Source organism: Ylistrum balloti, unplaced genomic scaffold, assembly GCF_031769215.1.
Source record: "Ylistrum balloti isolate Yb309-2 unplaced genomic scaffold, AGI_CSIRO_Ybal_v1 Utg370338, whole genome shotgun sequence".
Lineage (NCBI taxonomy): Eukaryota > Metazoa > Mollusca > Bivalvia > Pectinida > Pectinidae > Ylistrum > Ylistrum balloti.
Window position 1 is genome coordinate 148,916 of NW_026782244.1, and position 20,372 is coordinate 169,287.

The window sequence follows — 20,372 nt, forward strand, 5'->3', positions numbered from 1 at the left end:
TCATGCAGTATGATGGAATGTTGGTGTAGTTGTAGGAAAAGATGAAAAATAAGCGCCCTATATAGAAGTATCTGTCGTGTCACTGCTTCATGGTTACATATACGATGAACGTGGTCAATCAATCTCTTGTTATTTAAAAACAAGGCATAATCAATAATATGGACGTGAAATTGGAGGACTTTGTCAGCTGTTTGCGGTATGTTTTCATTAGCTATTCGATAAATTCAGCCACATATGAAAACAAAAATAAGTCAGCCGACACAGGGGCATAGTTTGGTCTCTGAGGTTTGGTAATAGTCTTTTGAATAATCTTGCAATCCAATTCGACAAGGATGGTGTCAGGCAGAAACTCAATCGTTTCGCCTTTGACTTGGACATATTTTTCACGAGAGACGCTTCAATTTAGCTCACAACTATATACCTGTATCGCCGTCCACCTGTCTTGGAAAAAGGAAGCTCACACAACTAGAGAACAAAACCTTGAGATACCCATACTTATATTTCTACTTCTTGAGAAGACAGTATCGCAATAAGACTGTAACCCGATATTGATGCAAGTAAACCATCATTTCTGTTACAGACATATTATTGTCAGGTCGATACATAGGATGTGAATATATAAGTACCACTTGTGATAGTTAGATATGAAAGCTGACGTCACAGCACACTGGGTCTACAACAGCTGTGTTACGAGTCAAATGCTCAGACTGCATACATATTTTGCAACCGAACTTAATGTTTGCGTGGGTAGGAGTTCGAATCCGGTAAGTTTGGAAGATCGCTATAATTTGGTTCAGGCAATAATGCCATAGTGTCATGGAATGGATATAACTGGATTTTATGCCGTCAGCAACTTTACAAGTACACAATGCAATTCAACAACAAATGTTTCAAATAGTCATTCGACTAGTTTTCTTTGGTTTTGAAATACATTAAGAGATAATGACATTTTTGCTATGCTTAGTACATATTCCGTGAGGTATGTGATCGTAAGTACTGAATAGGCCTTTATGTGTCGAAGTTAACATCCTCTGTTTTTAACTATGTACGAGTTCAAAAGTCATTTAAGAATGAGATAACACCGCCTCAGATAAGTAAAGAACTCTGATGCTTGCAATATGCTCAATAGGCGGAGTGTCTTTCGGAATGAAGGTCAAATAATATCAAGTATAACATGAGTACACTCGCTACAGCTAGAGATGACTCGTTGCAAAAAGATCGCATGGATTCACAATTCAATGGAAACAAAGTGTAAAATATTGTTCCTTCTAGCTAATATTGTATTATATATGTGACTGCAAATCAATTTTAAAGCACCATAAACAACTGTCATGGAAAAAGGGTATTGGTGAATCTTACACGGTGCTCCCATTTAAATCAACGTTTTTTTAATATTATAATCCACACCTTTTTTCTAGATAATTAACCAAGCTTTGATAATTGATGACCGGAAATAATACAACTGTCTCATATTCAGACTAGACATTACGATGCGCAGTTCCTTTGAGGACATTAAAACTGCTGTTGTTCTAAATTTTATATCATATCTTTAACCGTATCTCAAGTATGTATTTCACGTTAGATATACAATCAATATTGTGACAAAAGAGTGAACATTGTTGTGGTTGACATTCGGTCTATATACAGCGCATCATAACCGGTAACATGCATAGTTCCATATTTGCACAACACATGTTAAATCAAATAACATCTGTACTTCCGGTGTCCCATCACGTGTTCATGATTTTTTCCTCCTTAGATATGCTACAGTGTAATCACAACACACCACCGCATATTTCAATACTTTGGTGTTATTAACTTAAATGTTATCCCTACATGACATTAACACGGTGTTGGTTAAATACAGAATAATTGTGTAAAGCAAATAATTCCAATAGATAGAAAAAAAAGTTTGTCTGAAACAAATGAAGCTACAACGTATTGTAGTGTATTATGACATTTTATAGAAGAGTGCTCGCTTATTTCCAATCATCGCGATGTAACAGGAATAGAAAGGAGTAATAAAAACCAACAGCGCTAGGGTTCTAACTAGCGACTCTTCGGTGTCTAGCCAGTCACTCTACCGCTTGACCCAAGAAAGTAACTTTTAGTTGAGACTAGTCAAGTGATATGGATTCTAAATTGCTATAGTGACAGTATTAAATATTGAATTTCTTTTTAGGATGCCAAGTCAATAAACAAGATTTTAACATAAAGACTATGCGTCAAGCAATATAATTTAGAAATATCTTTTAGGTTGTCAGATCAGCTAGTGGACAACATCGCTATACGTCACATAAATAGACAACCATGGCTATGTCGTGTCGAGCTAGGATAATGATGGAGGGTATCTCATTTATTTCTGTCATACTTCGGCCACATGCACGAAACGCAAATCATAAGGTCACTTTCTTATCGAATAGAGTTTCTGGTCAAAAGTGTATCCGTTGGTCGGAGAATTGACATTCGATGTCAAGAAAGACACAATGAAAGAGTAAGAGGGTGAAGACTTAGGGTACTGAAGCTGTAATTACTAAGTCACCTGACACGTGACCAGATGTAGGTATTATACGTATCCTTAGATAGACAGTCAATGGAAGCTGGTGTATCACCATACATCACTGGACTGTCTGTATCTGGCATTCTATACTCAATTTAAACAATTGATCAAATACAAGTACAGAAAACGGCGCTCATGTCGTCTCGGGAATATCCCAGCTCCATCGTGACGATCAATATAAAACGTAATGCACGTGACAAGCATGGACAAAACATTTTATACAAAATCTAATCAGCGTTTTTTTATTTTTATTTTAATCAATACAATTCATCAATACCCAATCAATACGTGGGTTGGTGGTTTAATTAACAATATTAAGGCTTTCGAATCACTAATAAATAGCAGGCAGATAATAGTTTGAAAACAACCATATACGTTTTATGAGATTTTGATGTCAAAACAACACTCGATGATTGCATGTGTGCATTTTATGCATTTAACAAAATATTCTAATAAACGAGAGCAAATTATGTATCATTTTTCATATTTACTGAATGAACTGGACATGCTTGTTAAATAAGAAAACGAATCCATTATGTTTACGAAACATATAGAAAAACTATAACCGAGCTGTGTAATACAGAACAATGTCACTTATTGCGGTTGAGTTGCATCTTAGTGTCCCCTGATAACACCCAGTTTCTCTTGCCCTGCAGGTAGGGTGTAATAATTGTATTGGTTTTCCACTTTCCGTGATTTGTAAGAGACGACTAAATTGCAGATCAAATCTTTTCTTTTCTTTCTAAACAACATTTTCCCGAAAATATCACTTGAGCTGAGGTTTCGTACTCGTGAAAAAGATGTGTTCCGTCCCAAGACACAAGAGTCTTTAAAACATGTATTCAATATCCCCTGTTTTATGTTCGACATTGTGGTTATGTATCAACTCGTTGTTAGTAAAATGAGGTGTCCTGCTGGGTGTCTTCCGTAATGTATTTCAGCAAGGTAGCAACAATATTATAGTTTCATCATCAATTCTGAACTATGACAAGGATTCTCATACAAGCATATCTCAGCTCTCCGGAAACACACACGCACTCATTTCACATAAATTATACAAAGCGATCCCGTTTGTATATATTACCTTTTATGTTTATGGGATATTAATTACTATAAAACCAAATATTACCATTTTATCAAATTCATGCATGGGTTGGTAGTAGCTCACATGGAGTCGCAAGGTAAAAACCATATAGACATATTCATGAATATTTCACAGCAATGTCGACATGTTATAACCAACAGGGCACAGTAGTATAGATCGGTGAACTGTTGTCTTTGATGTTATATGCATGCTTTTAGAAGCAATAGCCGTTCTCGTGCATACCGGAACCAATTATACCATAATTAGTGAATACGTTGATTAAACACCGGGATAATTTCAACATTATCATATCAACCCCGTTATGAGAAATAGGAGAAAATACATGTCCCTGTATTTGAAATTGGAACATGTGGTATGAGTTTATAATGACCTAGTCTTCTTAATGCGTTCCGTCGCGGAATGTTGGGTGCATGTAGTAAAATTTCTGACATTTTGTATGCGATGCAAAGCTTACCGTAGATATACATGTATCTGGGTATTTATTTGTGAATATCATAACCGAGGTTCGCCAAGTTACTAGCATCAGGATTTCCAATGTCGGTTTTAAATCATTATAGACATCTTTTATTAAGAGTCTTTTAATATAAAATTCATTTCATTCCGATTCGTACATTTCTATCCAATACAGGATAGGATACGGATACAACTCAAGATAGATTATACAAAGCACGGAAGAAACCGATTTATTCTAAAGTCAACCTCAGTGAAGTTAAGGTGTAAGTTTGTGATTTTGATATCACATTTGGCGAAAATTCTAAAAGTTCATTTGAAACCTGTAGCAGACAATTCTACTCTCGATTCTCATAAAGATAATCATGTAAACGAGTCTAGATCGTAAATGTGTAAGACGTATCGATTTCCATGTTTTAATCATGACATATAAGCTAATTTTAAACTCAGTCCTAAAGTGTTCAGCTTGTGTTTTTTCCGTGTTTTAATCACGACATATACATGTAAGCTAATTTTAAACTCAGTCCTCAAAGTGTTCAGCTTGTGTTTTTTCCGTGTTTTAATCACGACATATAAGCTAATTTTAAACTTCGTCCTGAAAATGCTCAGCTTGTGTTTATCAGCAAACTGTGAAAAACACAAGTCAGTATTGGACAAATATGTAGCGTGTTATCAGTCATCTAGCTTGGTGGTATACAATATCATAACAATACGGAACAACAATGTTACGAAATCAATACATATGAAAGCACTATTTGCATTAGCTTTCATGGTTTAGGGAAGGTGCTATCTATTATCACTATCCACAACACCTGCAACGGAAGTACAGAACGTTTTCAACAGCAATACAATTAACATAGGTTTTTTTTTCTTTAGTGTTATGTTACTTTTCTGGTTTTCTGTTCACATTGTAATAATTGTTTTTATAAGGGATCAAATGGATCGGATTTCAATTCAGCCACTATAAATCCTAATTAATAAATTCCTAATTAATTACACGAAAATATTTCATCATATACTTTTTTATATCTATCATAGGGGATGGATACATAGAGGGAAAGGAGTTGGACAGTTTCCTGAAGGAGCTAGTGACAAGCATAAACAAAGAAGACGTCGGACTTGAGGTAAGCTACATTTACTGAATGTTTGATTTCGCGAGGCTAATATTCGTGGCTTTCCCGGATAGGGCTAGTTCGCGCAAATTAAACATCATGCATAGGTATTATAGATAGATTTTCGTTTACTTCAGAAATGTTCTCTGGGGTATTTGATTTTGCGCTAACTTTACTGGCGTTGAATACATATCGAAATTAAAGCTTTCTCGAATATTACGAATTATACAGTATATATATGTCGGCTTGTAGAAAAAATAACCATTGAAATATTTATGGCACTTTTAAAAGAGTGTACGGAATGAACCCATTCTATTTATTAGGAAAATATATATGTATTATTTGACACCTTTCATCGCCTGTGTGGAATCGTGTGGAAAATATTACATATACTGGTGTGTCCATGTGGGTAAGCACATAATACACAGAACATTTGCCAGAGCACCATAGAGTTTTTTAGAGTGTCATTTTGGTTTTAAATGACTTTATTGGCGTCCGGGTCTATATAACAGCAGGTTGTAGCAATTTGCACCTTTACAGGTCATTAAGCATTGAGAGTTCAAACTGTATCTATCGAGATGGAAAGCATACTGCAATAAACAATGAAAACATATACTTGTCATTTCTCTATAATCGCATTTTGTCTGTTTTTGAAAAGCTTGTGCTAAGCAATGTCGGTCATGTATTGTAGAATAAACTCCGCCTTGTCATAAATGGATTTATTATCCCGCTTTGTCCTGTGTTTGACTTGTTCATCAACCATCCTTTCACGTTTGGACTTTGATCCAAAGTGATCCCGCTTAACATCAGCTGTCCCAAGTACTTCTCTTCTTCTTGTCGGCACTGAACAAGTTATTGACAATGGGCGATCTAAGGCAATACATATTAACGATGCGTTTCAAGTCAGTCATTTGGACAAGCAATGACTGTCCATACGTGTTCAAGAATACAACTGAGAGCGCTATAATGACGAGGACCACGGACATAATACGAGTAACCTAAACAATATGGGATATGTTTTGTTTACTTAAAGATTATAGAATAAAACTTTCAGTTAAGAAACAAAATTATACCAAGTATAGCCATATAATGAATTCAACCGCATCACACAACTGTTTCATCCTTCTAGGACTGGACAAACCTGTAACAGTATTTCTAATTTGCATTCACCAGAAACACTTTTACTCCCAAGGCATGTGCGATATTCGAGTCATAATATTGCGATGGAGCTGTCTGACATCGTGTAAATGGCCACTTCGGTGGCGCCATGAGGTGTCAGAAAGCTCGTTCTCTTCAACAGCCGTATCAATATTAATGTTCCATCCAGGATACTACTTGAAAACTCCAGTAAGAGGTTTAAGATCGATCCGTGTAGGATTAATATACCCGCGTGACTGCCACAGGTAGACTTTCCGCTAATAGATGTCCATTTGAGGTAGTAAAAGTGACGTGTGTTATCGATAACCTTGTTGTTGAAATGCTCTGTAACATCATTAATTGTCATTAGGATTTTTGTTGTTGGTGTCATGGGTACTGCAAGTTCACTCATTTCCATATGTCTTCGAAATCATGCATATAGAAAGTTTGACATAGATTATAGTTCTGTCGAATATTGTAATCAAGAACAAGAAAAAAACATTTCAACTTAATCAGAAACCAAATCAAATTAAGTAAAACAATAGCACAAAATATTAACAAAAGATTTCTGAAAAGTACAAGGATGATATGTTCCGGAAGAGTAAGCCTCTTCTGCTTCATCGACGACACCCGCCATGAAAATCTAGGTCAATCCAAGTAAGTAGTGTCACTTCCTCAAATGAAAACAAGGTATATAACAACAAAACCAATAGACAAACTAACGAGCATCAAGCACATACAGCTTCGTATCGCACAAATAAACATAATAATTCTCAATAGGATAACTATGATGGCCTTAAAGCAGTCCCATAATGTTCATCATCCTGCATCTTTTTGAACCCTGTCAGTTTATTCTTCAGATTCGTCAACGAATCCAAGTGCCAACGAAAATGTTTTTTGGAAAACTAGGAAATTTGAGTCCACAAAAATATATGATTTTACAATAGTTTCAACCTTACCTATACCATCTGACCATAAATCGTGGAAATGCAAAGCAGATGAAATTGTTTGGTGTTATGTCAATAATTCAACAATTGGTATTATGTGTCTAGTACGAGTATCAACATTACGCCTATTTAGGTACAAGTTTGTATTAAAATATTCGATATCATAACAGATATCCCACGTGCGATGAATTTGTTTATGGTTTATTGATAAATACAGATATGCATCGCTAATTATTGACATATCGTTTACATTTGCATTCATGAAATAGATTACCTTGGAAAAGACTGGTGCGAAATTAACTCCATGAATGGTGATATATGTACGTGTTGGAAAATAAAAATATTAGCTTAAGTTTGAATAATCCGAAAACATTGAAAAAACAAGACTATACACTAGTCCATGATATTCACCATTACAATGATTCAGATAGTCAATACATAATCAAATGCAAACCCTTCTTGATTTTATTGGATGCGTAAACTATACAAGAGGATGTATAAATGTGATATCATTTAAGATCAGTCAATCTAAAGTAAAATAGCTTAATCTTTGATATCATTACAACAAATTTTTCTTCATTGTTTTGAGATGGTGTACACCATTATTATAACAAGAAAGTTATAAAAAAAAACTTCGGTGGAACTGGTTTTTCGTCTTCCATGTAGTCAAGAAAAGCTAAAACCAAAAAGAAATATACTGTGGGATGAAATTGTGAAATCCGTCGATTCAACAAAAAAATACTTACTCTTCCGGAACACTTGGTCTTCTTTTTTTGTACTTTTTCATGAGTTGCCAGGTTAATGATTACTTTGTGCTAGTTGTCCTCCAAATTCATAGATTTTGAGTTTGAATTATGTGATTTTTTTTTTTTTTTTTTTTTGTATTTTCCGGCTAGTTGATTTGTATCTTGTGAACGGCATCTATTATTCAGGACGACTTTTATCGTCAGAAACACCCACACACATTCTACATCTTACGCTTGGTACGCAAAATGTGCTCCGAGTGCGATCTCGCCTTTTCCCATTTGCACATTAACCATTTGACAAGACCAGGTGACAAAATCTGCGTTAAGGGAAAAGCTTGAAAGATATACGCCAGCCACACCTCAGTCGCTTGAAGGGCGGGTTCGAGATAAAAAGGTTATCTTTGTGTTTACACTTGATATAACATATGTCGAGAATAAAGCATAAATAAACCTATATCTATACGGGCATTTTGAGGGGTCGACGCTCTAGTTTATACTTCTTGTTCTACACATTTGGTATAGTGAAATAAGATGACAAAAAGATAGAGGTGAAACCACTGTCGCCTGAAAATAAGAAGTGGCATGACAAGATCATCGCCTAAACAACAGTTATAATCTTAACATCTTCGCCTGTCGTTAAAAATAGACGTTTGAATTGAAGGAATAGAAATTTTTTAAAAAAAAGTCTGTTGTTATCCAAGCTTGGAATTTGCTGGATTGTCTACGTGTGTAACCGACACAGATGACCATTCCTGTTTCTGTTCAATCCATCCCTAAACACTAGGATTATATTATGATAAGTGCTTTGCTGCACATTACTTCGCCTTTGGTTCCATGTCTACTCCCAGGAGTAAGGTTATGTTGCGTCATGCTGCTTTTGTAAGAGATATGACACTAATTGGTCATGGAGATGTCTCATACTCCTGAGACTACCTCATCTTTGTTGTGGCTCTAGTTATATAAATCCGTTAACGAGCATTTCTATGTGAATTCCAACTTCGTCGTTGATGATTTAGATCTAAGTGGATAGTTTGATATAGTGGCAAATCAATGGCTAAGACAGGTAATAGCAAATCGTCTGTTTCCTAAAGGCAGCTATAGGTGTTAACACAGTCCGCGGTCGAAGGGATCTAAGGCAGACAGATGTAAGAAATCTCGGCAATTTCCCAAGCGACAGAAAATGGTTATTTATACTTTACACATTATGTGTTAAAGGGCTTCACTTACTAATAGGAGCAAAAGCCTCAGGACATCCTTATTAAGTAAGATTCTCATAAAAATGAGATTATTAAGAGCAATGTTGAAATTAGGGAGGAAAAAACTGCCTGCTACAAGGTCATTTAAATCTAGATTTAACCTAATTAGACATGAGATGTGACTGTTATCTACACCATTATCGCTTCGTGGTACTTTTTATTTTAATAAAAAAAAAGTCTATAGAATATAACCAAACAAAATGCTGTAAAGTCACATCTTATTTTCTCAAATTGTAATTGTATCAGACATCCCTGATCTCATTACTACCTGTCCGTACGACCCATCCACGACAACCCCGGTTTGATTAGCGGTTACAATAGCGATGAAAGTAACAGTAGATGTAGAAATCTTCCTAGGCTAGTGTTATTGATGGATAGCGAACGTCATTACAAACCAGGCCACTACTGTACATTTCCAGTCTATTGGATGGATGTTCAAGCATAAACAACTTGTGTTTCAAGGAAGTCCGGTACATTTAACATGACTGATCGTTATAAGAGGACAAAAGGCTCGAGGCACACAATAACACACTAATTAAGAAAAAGTCACGATGTTTCTGAATTAGAAAAAAAATCCTTTTGGATTTAAAAAGAGATATGTTTTGAGGCCAGCACGAAATTTCTACTGTGTGAACCATTGTTGATGACAAGACTTAATTGAATTGGAAATGAACTCTCACCTCTTGTTTTATACACCATATGATCAGTACTTTCACAAAATAAGACTGTAATCTTTATCGTTTTGTTCACGTTGAGGAAAACAGTGCACTCCAACAGCGATATAATTTTATTATTCTAAGTTAATATTAACGGATGCAATGTTTACACTGTGCAATCAGTTCGACAAGTCTAAGAAATAGGTAATGGAATTCATTAACACAACATCTGCAGAAAGACATGCACATTTCATTATTCGTGATACAGAAATTTTCGCGGTAAGAAAATCCGACAGGAAGTTTCTCATAAGTTTTCTATCTATGATTAGCTATGTTTCGAACCACTGTTCACGTCTTTCTATAGACGGATATAGCAAGAGAGGTGTAAAGCAATTTCCGGGGTTGGAGTTCTGGAATGAATCTGTCCGGAAATTGCTCACATTGTCAACGCCATAGATCATAGACTTAAACTAATGACATTCTAAGACCTGTTGCACTGGGTTTCACTCTAAAGCAGAGGTACAGAACAAAATAAATATAATCAACAATTCAACATACATTTCAAATGATAAAAGTTTAACAGAGATGAAGTGACGTAAGGTTTTATTTTTTTACAAAGGAAACAGTGCCGTCATGTATTAGCATGCCGGAGGCGAAGTAAAGAATATTACCTGAAAACATTTTGTTTTTTTCATATACAATGAAATTGATAATTGAAACATCATGCCTGCATTTTTGATTCAGTATCTTTATTGATTTTGTTGGAAATTTGCGTCATCTCACCGTTATTTTATCCCTGCATATTACTCACATCACTTACCTGGTACCCAATCAATAATTTATAGAATTATTAGCACCTACCAAGTACATCAACAATACCCTTTTAATCACCACCTGCCCGGTACTTCATCACTATTATCTACCAAGTACATCAACAATACCCTTTTAATCACCACCTGCCTGGTACTTCATCACTATTATCTACCAAGTACATCAACAATACCCTTTTAATCACCACCTGCCCGGTACTTCATCACTATTATCTACCAAGTACATCAACAATACCCTTTTAATCACCACCTGCCTGGTACTTCATCACTATTATCTACCAAGTACATCAACAATACCCTTTTAATCACCACCTGCCTGGTACTTCATCACTATTATTTACCAAGTACATCAACAATACCCTTTTAATCACCACCTGCCTGGTACTTCATCACTATTATCTATCAAGTACATCACCAATACCCTTTTAATCACCACCTGCCTGGTACTTCATCACTATTATCTATCAAGTACATCACCAATACCCTTTTAATCACCACCTGCCTGGTACTTCATCACTATTATCTACCAAGTACATCAACAATACCCTTTTAATCACCACCTGCCCGGTACTTCATCACTATTATCTACCAAGTACATCAACAATACCCTTTAATCACCACCTGCCTGGTACTTCATCACTATTATTTACCAAGTACATCAACAATACCCTTTTAATCACCACCTGCCCGGTACTTCATCACTATTATCTACCAAGTACATCAACAATACCCTTTTAATCACCACCTGCCCGGTACTTCATCACTATTATTTATCAAGTACATCACCAATACCCTTTTAATCACCACCTGCCTGGTACTTCATCACTATTATCTACCAAGTACATCAACAATACCCTTTTAACCACCACCTGCCCGGTACTTCATCACTATTATCTACCAAGTACATCACCAATACCCTTTTAATCACCACCTGCCTGGTACTTCATCACTATTATCTACCAAGTACATCACCAATACCCTTTTAACCACCACCTGCCCGGTACTTCATCACTATTATTTACCAAGTACATCACCAATATCCTTTAATCACCACCTGCCCGGTACTTCATCACTATTATTTACCAAGTACATCAACAATACCCTTTTAACCACCACCTGCCCGGTACTTCATCACTATTATTTACCAAATACTTCACCAATACCCTTTTAACCACCACCTGCCCGGTACTTCATCACTATTATCTACCAAGTACATCACCAATACTCTTTAAACAACTTCCTGCAACAATACGTCATCACTGCTATATAAACATACCTGCCCGGTACTTTGTCGTTCACTGTTATCTAAAATTATCATTTCACCGTTTCTACAATGTTAGGCCCTAAAGCGTTTGTACAGTAAATCACATCTGCAGCAAAGTGAAAAAAAAACCCATTATATAACATTCAGTGAATTGTCTTCAATGAGACTGAAATTCGCATGATATGTAAAGCCTTGCAGCTGGTATTAATGGTGTATGTGGAAGGTATATTGACAAAGGCTAATATAATTCTGAATACAAATCTAAGGTTAATCTAATCTATATGTCCTCCAAGGAAACCTGTCGCTTCACATTGAAGAGATATGCAAACCGAAACCACGCAAAATGACAGAAAAGCAAAAATTGCTGATTTGCATCATTTCAACAGACATGCAAAACAAACGAGTTTTCTGACTAAACACGCAATTTCTGTCAGTCATTTCTTTATGGGATTCAATTTCGTTTTAAATCTGAAATCTACTGCATCCAAAAACAGAATATGATCGTTCTTGGTTAACAGTTATTCTTTGCACATTCATTCCTAATTTGTTGTTTTTAAACAAAAAATGCATTTAGAATGTCTTCACGCTTGACAAATAAGATATTATCCAAATGACTAGTCAACGAATGGCATTAAGTGCCTTTGTTTCTTGGATAAGTCTCCACTTCGATTCATTTATGAAACATTTAATCTTATACACCCGTAGTAAGACACTGTAGATTAATTGATCTGACTCTTTAATTAATCAATTGTCTTGACATTCAATGAAAGATATGTATAGTATTATTTTTGGAAATTTATTGAAACTTTCATTCTTTAACTACAATATGTTTTGGAAATAAAGGCTCGTGGTTTTTCCTTCATTTATCTTGCCTTTAGTCGCCTTGATCCTATTGTGAAGGTACCACCACGTTGATGCATAGCTTAGCCTTTTCAAGTATATCAATGTGCATCGTCTGGATTTTTTCTGGTGGTAAAATTTGCGCGGAAAACTGGATACATATTCTTTTGTACCTGTGTTGATTTAAATACTCCGTCTTTTAAAAATAGAACTACTCAAGTTACTCGAAAATAATAATAATGATAATAATAATGATAGGTAGCATAATTCAATGATATTTGAATGAGACAGAACAGAAATAATCTATCACTGTCTGTAAAGTGTGTTGAAATATATAACAAAGGCTTTCTAAATAGCTTCTTATAGATTTACAGCAACTTATCTCTTTAAAGGGAAATAAATGCATTACAGCTCCATGTAGATATTTTAATTTTTTTTTTAATTTGTGTTCAAAGATGCAGAAATAATATACCACGAATCACAAACACATTAGTCCACAACGTCTATCACCAGCAATCATTTATCTTCAACAGCGTCAGCCTCAAGGATAAAAAAGGCAGCGCAATATGAAACTTAGCCAGGAATGTGAAAAGGGGAAAGCAAAGCTGTATACACAACAGCGATAAAAAGTCAACGAACAAAGTCATTAGATTACACGGATGAAGCACTAATTGTGCATATATAATGTGCGACAAGAATATAGATAAATATAAACTATGTACATTGGAACCTAATAGATAAATAAACTGTTATGATGAAGTAAAGGCAACCTGTTTCTGATAAACTCTTGCTCGAAGTCAATAAACAACTAGCGGAGTCTGTTGCTTTGAAGATATCCTGGAATATTCTAATTTTACGTCTACATTAATTCTTAGTTATACCTTCCTTTTAAGTGTAACATCATATAAACAATTATGCTTTCTGAAGTGATGCCTGAAAACCCGGGGACCTTTACATCAATTGACCTATCTATATCTCACTGTTAATAATGACTTAGCTGTAATCAAAATTATAATGAAAGTGTGACAAGATTAATTTAAATCGTACTATAAATTCAATGTATATTTCCCAGGGAAGCAAATGATGATTGTAATTATGTCAGGAAAAGCAATATACAGTCATATGACCTTGTCTATTTCGCGAGTTTCCATTTATTTAGACAGTACAAAAATATACGGTGATCAAACACTGGCAATTTGCCACCGCGAAAAAATAATTTCTGAAATTGCTCTTCTTTATATTTAAAAGATATGATTTTTTTTAACTTTATGAGAGTAAGCCGCGCTCACAACTTGTTATAAATCCAGATATGAACCATGTTCATACAATGCTGTCTTACTGAAAGCGCTTGCTAGGCAATTTTTGCAGACCCAGAGGTCAAAGGTTATTATCGCTATATTGGAAAATCCCCCCCTCATCCAAGTATCACGATGGATGAGAGGGATTCTCTGTAATGAAGCCCGGAAGCTGGAGAGTTAAATAATATGCACCTGTCAACCTGTTGGGTGCGCGACACTGAAGTCCAAAGTTGAAAATTATCTTATCGATATTGCATTGCACGTGCCTGACCCATGTGAGAGGTCACCATATAAAAAGACATAACCAAGCCTAGACACACGCTTATTTCAAAGAGAAATGTTGGCAGATTGTGTGCAACTATGGGGTGGGAGATCCAAAACTAAACAGCAGAAATAGAAACCCAGAGACTTGGGAGGGTATTTAACTCTCCAGCCTACGGGCTTCATTACAGAGAATCCCTCTCATCCATCGTGATACTTGGATGAGGGGGGATTCTCTTCCATTCAGCCCTACGGCTTACTAGTTAAATAATATGCACCTTCAAAGAATCCGCCAACATTCCAGATAACCATGAAAAAGAAAACCAAACTGCAACTCAAGTTCACTCATTCATTAGTATTTCAAAATTACACCACATTTCACAAAGTCTATATCATTGACATCTTATCACTGCCCTGTCTGCAGAACACTGGTTGAAAATGAACCCGGGTCATCAATATCTCTTAAGTAGAACCTCCTAAAGCTCTCGGCTGATGCCCAGTTTGCCGTTTCCAGTATGTCCCTCAAGGATGTCCCCGCCGTGTATGCTGCCGACACAGACGCTCCTCTAACTGAATGAGGTTTAAACTGTCGATCAATTCCAGCCGCCATCATCACTTCTCTCATCCATCTTGCCACTGTGGAAGTGGACACTTGCAAACCTCTTCTGAAAGAAACTAAAAGTTTATTACTCTTCCGTATGTTTATTGTCTGTGACACATAATATCTTAAGGTTGAAACTACACATAATCTTTCCTGAGAATATTTGTACAATGTTACTTTATAAAATGGCTTTGATGGCTTGGATGTTTTCATAAGTTCTGGGACTGTAAAAAAAATATAGTGTCCAAAATCCTGCATATGTTCAAGGTCTAAATTAACCAATGTTTGTGCTCTTTGTGCTGTTGTAAGTGCTATCAAACAAACTAAATTCCTGGTCAATGAATCCACCTCCAGGGCTGTCAAAGGGAACATATCACCCAAATACTTCAGCAAAGGTGCCACATCCCATGTCGATGAATACCTGGGCTTAGGAGGATTAGTGTTGAATACCCCCTTCATAAACCTAGAAATTAGGGCATTGTTCATCAATACTGTATGGCCTAGTAATGGCAAAGTCTGGGACAACATACACTTATGTGTATTAATAACACTGTAAGATTTCCCTACATTAAACAAATGAGTGAGGTAGGAAATCACTTCCTTGATAGTGGGATGATTGGCACCAACCTGTCGTTCACCACACCAAGAGACCCAGTTATTCCATGCCAAGTCATACTGCTTGGACGTGGACTGTTATCAGGAGGAGAAGACAAGTGTGGCAGCCTGTCGTGAAAAGCCCTGCTTCTGGAGAGATCTCCTGACACGCAACATGCGATCAGTCTCAGGCTGTTTCTTAAGGGATGCGGCTCCCCCTGTGGGGACAATAGCAAGTCTCGCCACCTCGGCAGGCGTGCGGGCGCATCCACAACAATATTTAATAGAGTAGGTAGCCACGCTTGACTTCTCCATAAGGGAACGATTGCTATTGCCATACTTACTTTGTCTTCCTTCACTTTGTGCAGTACACGGCTGATCAGACTGAAAGGAGCAAAAATATACGGTAAGTAGTCTGACCATGACATAGAAAAGGCATCATAAAACCAAGCATCTGGATCAGGATACCATGAGACAAACTTGGTAACCTTAAAATTCAACCTACTTGCAAATAGGTCAACATCTGGATTGAAGAAATGACCACATATTCTGTCAAATATCAGAGGGTGTAATGACCACTCTCCCGAAGACTGCATTGACCGTGATAAGTAATCAGCATCAACATTCAAAACACCCGGTATGTGGCAGGCAGAAATGAAAATATTTCTTTCCGTACACCACAGCCATATCTCTTTTGCTAACTCATTCAGCTCTGTTACATTTCCACCAGGCTTATTAACATATGAAATTGTACAGACGTTATCCGTCACAACCCTGACATGAGTATCAGACATGTCTGAACAAAAACATCGTAATTCCAACCAAACAGCTTTTAATTCCAAAAAAATTATGTGATGTTCACGTTCTGCTTTTGACCAAAGACCTTTTGTTATTTGAGAGCCAAACTTTGCTCCCCATCCATCACCAGATGCATCAGTTTCCATAATCACATCTGGATCACTTGGTCTTATCGCCCGACCATTCATACTGTTTACCTTATCTCTCCACCATACTATCTCCGTTTGTGCCAACCTAGACAAACTGACCTTGTCGTCATAAGACAAACCATTATGTAGGGCTGCTGTCTTTTCCTTGTCTACCAATCTGTAAAATAGCCCTGACAGCCGCACTGCTCTAAGAGATGACGTAAACAAGCCAATGAGACTAGCAAGTTCCCTTAGAGAAATTGACTTTTGACCTAAGACATGGGAACATGCATCTATGATTTTCTTCACCTTTTGTTCTGGTAACGAAACGGTAAATGTGATAGAATCTATCAAGTACCCAAGATGAATGACCATTTGACTAGCAGAAAACAAAGATTTTTCGGAACTAATCTGGAAAACTCCAGCTAACACCCTACAGTTCCTTTCACAAACCTCTCTGTCAGCAGCCTTGAGTCATCTATGTAATAGAAAGCATGGATACCCAAGCTGCGAACTTTAGCCAGAATTGGCTTCAGTACTTTGGTAAATATCCGAGGGGCACTTGTCAAACCGAAAGGCATAGCCATAAACTCATATAGTATACCTCTCCATTTGAATTTCAGGTATTTCCTATGATGTTTGTTCACTGGTATACTGAAATATGCATCCTTTAGATCAATAGAAGTGAAGAAATCACCTCTCTCTACAGATTCTAGTACAACATCTAAGGTCTCCTGCTTACAATGGTGGTACACCACAAACTCGTTCAACTTCCTCAAATTAATGACTGGCCTAAATTTACTATTTTTCTTTTGGACCAGGAACAAATTAGAAACAAATTCACCTTTCTCATGAATAGACTGAGTTATTGCCCCTTTGGATACTAAATCATTCACCTCAGAATCAACAATCTCCATCTCTTCCTTACTAAAAGCTACTGGTCCTGGCAATTTATGTTGCACAGGGATTTCTACAAACTCAAGTGTAAGACCACGCACAGCATCCAAAATCCATTCATCATCAGTCAATGATTTCCAAAATTCTAAACGCTCTCCGATTCTACCAGATGGAACACTCACCTTAGGGGCTATTCTTTTTTCTGTGTCTGGCTTTGACTTTGATGTATGTATGCGGGTCGCCGTTGTCCCCGGCCCCGCTGGCCCGACCGTAAAAAAGGCCTTGCTGAGCCTCTGTACTGGCTATAGCCCCCTCGCCCTCTCTGGCCGCCACTCCAACCTCCTCACTGTACCTGTTTTCGTGAAGACAAAACATTGAAAGCCTTATTAGCCTCAGAAATGTCTCTCACCTTCCTTGCAAGATCATCCCCAAATAGATTTGAAGTTATTGGCATGTCTTTCCCACATAAGGCATGATATGATGGCGGGAGAGCTTGTCTCATAAGAAACCTACGTTTCAAAGACAATGTATGTACTGCATTCTCTAGCATGGACAGAGCATCAATACACAGAGGCCTGAACTTCTCTCGAAAGTCTGGATGACTCATAAGAGCCTCAGTCAGCCTCATCACAGGTACCATACCGTCAGACACCGACTTCTGGGCCTCTTTAAGTTGAAAATCTCTTGCCTGTAAAGGCTTACCAAGTTTACCCCAAATCTCAGGGTTACATCGTGGGACGGTCATATCGGCACAATTTGCCGGTACAGGGTATTTTTCTGCCATTTTAGAAACGTCCGACGTTTTTCTACAAGCAGTATTTACAAGTTTGGCAAGTCCCTCGTGAACACTAGGGCCCAACTTTACATCACCATATACATAGTCAGGGATGGCGAACAAGTCCTCCATATGACCTTCCTCTGTGGGTAAAATATCAGAATATATATCATCTAACTCAATGGAAGATTGTTCTGTATCTTGAAGACACAACGGGTCCGTCATACTAAAAAAAATCTGAGTCAAAACTGTCAACAACATAATCATTGCCGTACCCACCAGCCGTTTGGTTTCCTGTACGGGAACTCGCCCGGTCCCGCTTAACGTCTGCTAACTGCTCCTCCAGAGCCCTCATACGTTTCGCCATGAGTTGAAACTCGCTACCAGCGGCAGCCTCAGAGCAGACGGGACGTTTCTTACCCCCACGGGGCAAAGGAACAGTCGGGGCATCGCCTCCGACGCCGCCATATTTGTCATTCCGAACAACGTTCGGTGACTGCGGCTGTGCAGAGTCCTTATCACTTGCACAAGCGACAGAGTCGCTTAGACCCGAACTCAAATCGGGAAGGGGTCCCGGAAAGAAATCATCACACCCCTCTGCCTCCGTCTCTCCGGGATGGAGAGAGAGGTCATCGTCAGACTCACAATTATCGAAAGTCACCGACAAAGGCAACCGTTTACCGCGAGCCTGCTTACGACGCATAACCGTACAGCTGATAACCAAATGTAAACAAATGAAATTCGCGGAGCGAAGGAAAGGAATCAATAAAAATAAGTTCAAATGGCTGAAACTTTACCAAGCAAATGCAAATCCCGGACGCGAGACCCGCAAGATATCCTTCCCTTCTGGCTTAATGTCTGTCACGCACCCTGACTGACAAAAAAGCGTGTGTCTAGGCTTGGTTATGTCTTTTTATATGGTGACCTCTCACATGGGTCAGGCACGTGAAATGCAATATCGATAAGATAATTTTCAACTTTGAACTTCAGTGTCGCGCACCCAACAGGTTGACAAGTGCATATTATTTAACTAGTAAGCCGTAGGGCTAAATGGAAGAGAATCTAGTTTGTGGAATAACTCGTGATTTCTGATTTTTGAATCTAACTCAAACTTGATTGATGCAATGCTGCTAAATCAAAAGCGTTTATTGAAGATAGATTGTCATTCAGGTCCAAAAGTCAAAGGTCACTGTAACTATAAGTAAAAATCCGTTTCTGTGTGATAACCATAATTTGCTTAATTTACAATTCTCCTTACCAAAAATGATTTCTTGGAATATTGCTATATCCCAAGCTCTAATTTTTTTTGTTTTTTGTTTTTTTGTGGCAGGTCTTGCAAGAAATCTGTTCGTCTAGGATGATTTGTTTAAGATTGGAGGATGGGCTGGGGGATTCCAACTACATAGCGGGGCGCTTGCTGACCTGTTAGTGGTCTAGATTCACTTTGAATTTCAGTTTAACCCTAATGTTGAAACCGAATGACAGTTGGAAGTAAGTTTGTAATAAATCTTGATGATAGGGGTAGTCTGAATCGCAAGTTTGCAGCATTGTGTGTGCCATATGCGGGCCGGGAAGCGAAACCTGTTGTACAGGTTGTTTTCTATATTTTTGTGATTTAGAGATGGCACTCATTGGTGTGTATCATAGCTTGCCATTGTGCGCTTTCCCAACATTTCCCAAGATACACCTTTTTATATTGTCCCTATTTATGATCAACACACAAGACCCGAGACCATCTAGCTGCGCTACACTGCCGTAAATTGACCGTAGCTATTCGTGAAATGTCCTCATAACGCGGTAAAACAGGCTCGTTGCCGTAAACAATTATCCATAAAACCGATAATTGAGATAATTCAATAATGTCCTAACCAGTTTCGTTTACCGTTTTTATGTTAAAAACATTGCTTGTTGTAAGTATATATCTTGTGTTATCCCGTTGATAAGGTACCTATACTGACAGCCTAAAGACACCGTTTTCCTGTGTTGTATTGATTTTCAAATAAAGAGTCAATTGAAACGTCATTGCTATTAAAAGTGTGTAATCGTCAAGAGCATTGTGAGGCTCCGAAATCAGAAATGATGTTGTATGTGAAAAGAAGGATGGAACAATTGTATAA

The 20,372-nt window shown here is 37.4% G+C and overlaps 1 protein-coding gene across 1 annotated transcript in view; it reads left to right on the top strand.

Annotated features, from left to right (window-relative positions):
• Nucleotides 1–20,372, top strand: part of LOC132553593 (calbindin-32-like) — a 64,139-nt gene that overhangs the window by 22,647 nt on the left and 21,120 nt on the right. Inside the window, exon 2 of the mRNA XM_060217849.1 lies at nt 5,154–5,239. Within this exon, the coding sequence (XP_060073832.1) occupies nt 5,154–5,239 (86 nt within the window). The remainder of the gene's footprint in view (nt 1–5,153; nt 5,240–20,372) is intronic.